The 5,741-nt window shown below is 29.2% G+C and overlaps 3 protein-coding genes across 3 annotated transcripts; 1 reads left to right on the forward strand and 2 right to left on the reverse strand.

Moving 5' to 3' along the window:
• Positions 1-710: 710 nt before the first annotated feature.
• LOC100166572 (ADP-ribosylation factor-related protein 1) lies at positions 711-2,602 on the reverse strand. The gene is given in 5 exon segments (NM_001293479.1): positions 711-980; positions 1,063-1,234; positions 1,625-1,706; positions 1,997-2,167; positions 2,264-2,602. Coding segments are annotated over 5 exon segments (609 nt in total). The 5' UTR covers positions 2,357-2,602; the 3' UTR covers positions 711-889.
• Positions 2,603-2,721: 119 nt separating this feature from the next.
• Positions 2,722-4,322, forward strand: Lamtor1 (ragulator complex protein PDRO). Its single transcript, NM_001162719.2, has 3 exons — positions 2,722-3,002; positions 3,093-3,250; positions 3,907-4,322. Exons 1-3 carry the CDS (start codon positions 2,958-2,960, stop codon positions 4,208-4,210), a joined length of 507 nt encoding a protein of 168 aa, NP_001156191.1. The 5' UTR covers positions 2,722-2,957; the 3' UTR covers positions 4,211-4,322.
• Positions 4,246-5,463, reverse strand: Yipf1 (Yip1 domain family, member 1). Its single transcript, NM_001162065.2, is given in 3 exon segments — positions 4,246-4,623; positions 4,808-5,232; positions 5,303-5,463. Coding segments are annotated over 2 exon segments (702 nt in total). The 5' UTR covers positions 5,231-5,232; positions 5,303-5,463; the 3' UTR covers positions 4,246-4,344.
• Between the last annotated feature and the right edge of the window lie 278 nt (positions 5,464-5,741).

Here is a 5,741-nt window from a genome sequence, read left to right on the forward strand (position 1 = left end):
TTGTCTCCGTCTTACAAGTGCGTGACATAGCAAATTTTACACTCGGCAGAACATGCGTAGCTCCGTTAATTTAAAAATTAGAGTCAATTGACCTCTTATAAAATCTAAAGGTAAGATTATTGTCTAGTCAACCTCATGGGCTTATTAATATATTTTAATTTTAAAGCGAGTTATGAGTATTTTAAGATGTATAAACAACTTACAATTTTAAAATACTCATAACTCGCGTTGTGGAATTTTGGCAATTCTTATATAAATACTGAGGGAGTGGTACTATCCCGCGAAAAATGGTTTTTTGTTATGTTATACATTTGTAAGACAGAGACAACGCATGCGGATGCTGGTATATCGTCTTCTTAAGTGATTTATATAATTTTTCAGTTTAGAATGAAAACTTTTTTTTTTCTGTAAAAAAATTATTACAACTTGAGATATGAATAAATATGATTTTTTCTATATCAACAATACAATGTATTTTTAAATATGAAAATATAGATGTTGAATATTCTTTCAACTCCAAAATATGCTTTAATTTCCAAAATTTCTTTTTTTCTACAAATTTTTCGACATTTTCATCCTAGTTGAGCTGCTTGATATCAATGATTATATGTAAAAATCCAATCTCTAATTATGGCCCACCAAAATAAAAATATATTTTTTATCAATAAGCTTATTTAAGCTTTGTAAGGAATACAAAACAAAATTAATTTCTTATGAACTGATATTTATTTTCTTCCAAAATATTATCTAACATATAACAATACAGGTACACAGTATCATAATTGAATTTATAATAAATTCAAGAACATTTATCTATATTTTTTTTTATAAAAAAAAATTATTTATTTAATAACTTAAGATTTATAGTTTAAATATTTTAATCACAGGTTCAATAATCCTCAGAATTCTTTGGAGGACGCACTTCTATATTTCTTTGAATTGATTGAACTAGCCATTGAATTCCTTCATCAATACCATCCCTGCAACACATTATTTCATTAAGTATGTATTCTAATTTGAAAAATATAAACTCAGTCTATTAAAAGATTATTTATTAAATACCCAGTCAACGCAGATATTGGCATAACCATAAAATCTCTTCTTCCAATCAAATGAGCATTCTGATTAAAAATTGGTTTTACTTCTCGGACGCCCATACATTCAGGAATGTCTTGTTTGTTAGCTAATATTAAAAGTGGTATGCCACCCAAGTTTTCGTTGCATATCATCTTTTCTATTAAAGTTTATGAAATTAATATAACATTTGTGACACTGAGACTAATTTAAAACATTAATTTATAAAACTATGAAATAAGTACATAAAACATAATTAATATTAAAATATTAAAATATTTTATTGATATTATATTCAAATGTATGGTAATGGTTTGGAATGATAACAAATTATTATAATATATTTTAATATTTATAATTGTTTATTTTTTATGTGATTTGTGGATTTTAAGTATAAAAAATGACAACAAAATTATACAGCTGTCAATAAAAAATGTTAACAGTTATTTACAAATTATATAATTAAAAATCCAACCGAAATTGGAGAAATTAAAACAAATTATACATAATTATTAATTTAAACAATGATGAGTATATTTTAAATGCATACCAAATGTTTTTTTTGATTCATCCATGCGCTCTCGATCAGATGAATCCACAATATATATAATGGCATGACATTCGGCATAATACTAAAAATAAATATTAAAATACAGTCAATTTTTTAACGCGGTAAGTAGTGCTCAACAGTTAGGGAAACAAATATAATGTTAAGCAGATAACTCTTGTGTGTTCTGTAATAAATTTACAAATTTTGATTTTTTTCATGATCCATCAGGTTTACTATATTCTTTATCAACTATGTAATGTAATTTATTGTACATGTTATTTACTGTAACTTTTGCTCATCTTGAGCGTAATAAATAAATAAATAAATAAATAAATAAATAAATAATAGTCTAAAATAAATTTTAAATCATACTTTGTCCCAAAGCGACTGTAGTTCTGTCTGACCGCCCAAATCCCAAAAGTTCAAGCTCACTCTGTGTATGTCTATGTTGCCAATGTTCAAGCCAACAGTCGTTGTGATTTTACTTGGGTTGATACCCTTGTAGTTTTTCTTGAATTTTGTTTTTGAACATTCCAAGTACGTCTGAAAAAGAAACAATACCCGTGATAATAAATCTGACGAAAGTCAATATGTGACAGAGACAGTCTCAGAGTTGACAACCGGATAGTAATTAGTTACCGTTTTACCAGCGTTGTCCAGACCGAGTATGAGAACCCAAAACTCATCTTTCTGCGTCAAATACTTGTAAAGTCCGTGAAACAGCGTATACATAATATCTTCGTTTTATTCCCAACAGGTTAACAATATCATACTGGAGTGAGCATGGATAGTTTTTTTTTAAGTATGTCGAGTCGTACATCCACCTAACATCTTACGTACAAACTTATTAGGTATATATTTCACGAGACATAACCATTCAGTGGTTAAGTAAACAAATAGTAAACGTTGACAATCGGGATTCGTTTGACTTTGAACAATAAATTAAAATTTGAATTTCGAACAAAAGTTTGTCCATTGTTGTGACACGAAGTACCTTATCATTTATCACATTTTCTTATCAACCATCGTCATTATTCATTTTTAACCCAATGTTTAAACTTTGATTATCAATAGTCAAATAATTTTAATGGCTCGACGACTGTCTCACGATTCGTAAACCATAAACCGCCTTTGTAAATAATCGTAACTTCCCAAGCGTAATAACTAATAGTATTATGTCTGCCGTATAATTCTAGTTTTTTTGCTCCCTTACTTGGATCCGATTGTGTGGTGGTTGTACAATTAATATGTCTGATACGATTGTTGTGCAGTGCTAAAGTATAACGTCCATTTGTTTTGTCGTTGGAGTTCGTTGTGCTTACATTCATTGATCATGGGAGCGTGCTGCAGTTGGTGCAAGGAAGAAGACGCGTACGCCGTAAGCGTTTCTAGGAACTGTTAATTTTGCACAACAAAACTCCACAAGAACTTGGCTTATTGTTATAATTATTGTTATTATTTTACATAGGCTGTTGATCAAGAACGAACTCATTTGCTAATCGATCCAGACTGTAACAACACAAGCGTTCAACGCGGTGGTATACCCGAGGACTATCATTATGGATCACTACCAAAAGAATCTGAAGAGCAAGCTGGATTAAACCGTATACTAGAAGAGATATCATCGTGAGTTTAATTTTTTGATATAATATGTACAACTAATGTACCATTCTAACAATTTTCATTACTTGTATTTAATATTTTATTTTATAATGATATGAAGACATTAGTCATTACACAAAAAATATTAAACAATTAATGCTGCTATGTATTTATCCTTCAAATGAGATTTAAAGTAAAATCACTTCCTATCAAGTGTAATATTATGTATTTTGATTTATTACAATAAACTTTAAAAATAATTATTCACATTTCTTATATCTACTTGGGTTAAAATTTAAATTATCACTCAACTGTCATAAGATCATGGATTAAGTTTTTTTGTTTTTGAATAAATAATAATAGTGGCCTTAGACTAACTTATTTATTTTGAAATCCACTGCACATTTTTTTTTAAGTTACCTGTTGGAGAAACAGAGATAATGAAAGTTGCTGGAATGGAATCACCTTATTATGTACTTTCAATGATAATTGTAGCTGCAAAAGTTATTTTATGATAATGATAATTATAAAATATAAAAAATTAGATTGACAAATGCTAATAGAATTTAACTAAAATCATAACAGTTTAATTTTAATTATTACCATCAAGAGTCTTGACGGATCATTATATTTTGTCAAGTCACTTTTTTCATTTTCAATAATTATTTCTTTTTTTTCAGAAATGTAATTGATGTTGGCCAATTGCACAATTGTATTGACCAACAAGAGGTGATAGAACGTCAAAACCTTTATAGTGCAAAACTACAAATTGTACCACTTTCATCTGTTGCCAATACTATTGTTAGTTTGAGACAAATGCCTGTGTGCCTACTGAAAGATGTTCCTGGTCCAGAGAAGGTATTGTCAAGAAATATAGGACTACCAGAAAACTATCGTCACATAATGGTTTGTGTAAACGATATACAAAAACACTTATCTCTGATGAGTGTGGAACACAAGGGTGATTTAGTCGTTCCATTTTGAAATGGACACATAATTTTTTTATAATATGTATTTCAACTTATCATTTATATATTTGAATATTTTAAATATTTATACATAATTATTATTATTATCATTATATTATACATGAACATAAAAATATGATGAGTTTTTTATTAAGATTTCTGTATTGGTGGGACATGAAAAAAATATAGCATGAATCCTGTTCCCATAAACAAATGTAAAATAGTTATTAAGAATATAAATGCAAATGGTTTCTGTCCTAACGAAGGCATGATTGAAAATACAATTACATAACCTGACACTAGTGTGCCAGCTGCGACCAGAAGCCACTGCAACCAATTGATTTGGATTACCCATAGAATTGAAATTGGCACAAATATTGATAGAGAGTATCCATACAAACACAGCAGTTCCAAGTAGCTAAGATTAAACTATACAAACAAAAAAATATATTAATACTTATTAGACAGTTAACAAGAATTAATTATAAACACAATTCTACAGGTAATGTAAAATTTTAAGTTATTTTGTATACTTTTATGATCTTTTCATGCATTATGCTTTCACCAAATTAAGCAAACAGTTTAATTTATTAAATGAGATTATCATCCTTACCTGTGGCTCTTTGTACTTAACAAAGGCCCATAGCATTAGTGGTAGTAACCAAGCATATAAAAATATTGCCGTGGCTGCCGAAGACACAGCGTGGAAATTATACTTCCAATGGTAGTCGTGATCAGCAGCTACTTGAATGTAATTCGCGACATTTCCACTGATGGCTATAGAAAACACCAAAGTCAAACATATCCAAAACGGCCCGTACACATCTGGTTTTGCTCTGATATAGCGTTGTAAGTAATTGACTCCGTAAGTAGGGATCAATGCTCCTTTAATACGCTCAAGTACATCTTCTGAAGTGACATCAAAATACTTTTGAAAATACTCAACAGTCCAGATTGGATACTTGGGCAATGGTACTTCTGTAGGGGTACTCGACAGAGGTGGAAGATTTTCGTTTTCTAATGTACGAAAATCCATTGCTGAAATCAGTATTATTTTGTTATTTCGAAAAAGTAAGAAATATTGGTATTATATTTTCCACGAACATACTTTTTATATATTTTTAAGAAACTAATAGATACACAATACACTTGAAATTATGTTTTAGGGTAAATCATAATCACAGGAATATAAAATTAATTTGTTGAAATTTTACAAAATTGTCAAATTATGATGTGTAAAATATTGTAAAAATGACGAATTAAGATAGTATCGTGGACCGTGGAGGTGGAACAAACATAGATAATAATAATTACTATTTAAAAAATAAATATCTGTTAAGCGTTATCTGATATTACATTTGTTATTGAACTTACTGTATCAGATAAAATTAGATAATACATCTAAAGGCTGCAACCTGCTGCTGCAATGCTGCAGTCGTGGTAACCGTGTCCATTTATCACTCATTAACCACAATAACGTAACCGTTGATACCAATTGGACCAACACTATTTATGCATTTTAGGTTAATAGGTTATCAGTCTCTCTT

The sequence above is a fragment of the Acyrthosiphon pisum genome, chromosome A1, assembly GCF_005508785.2.
Source record: "Acyrthosiphon pisum isolate AL4f chromosome A1, pea_aphid_22Mar2018_4r6ur, whole genome shotgun sequence".
NCBI classification, from domain to species: Eukaryota; Metazoa; Arthropoda; class Insecta; order Hemiptera; family Aphididae; genus Acyrthosiphon; species Acyrthosiphon pisum.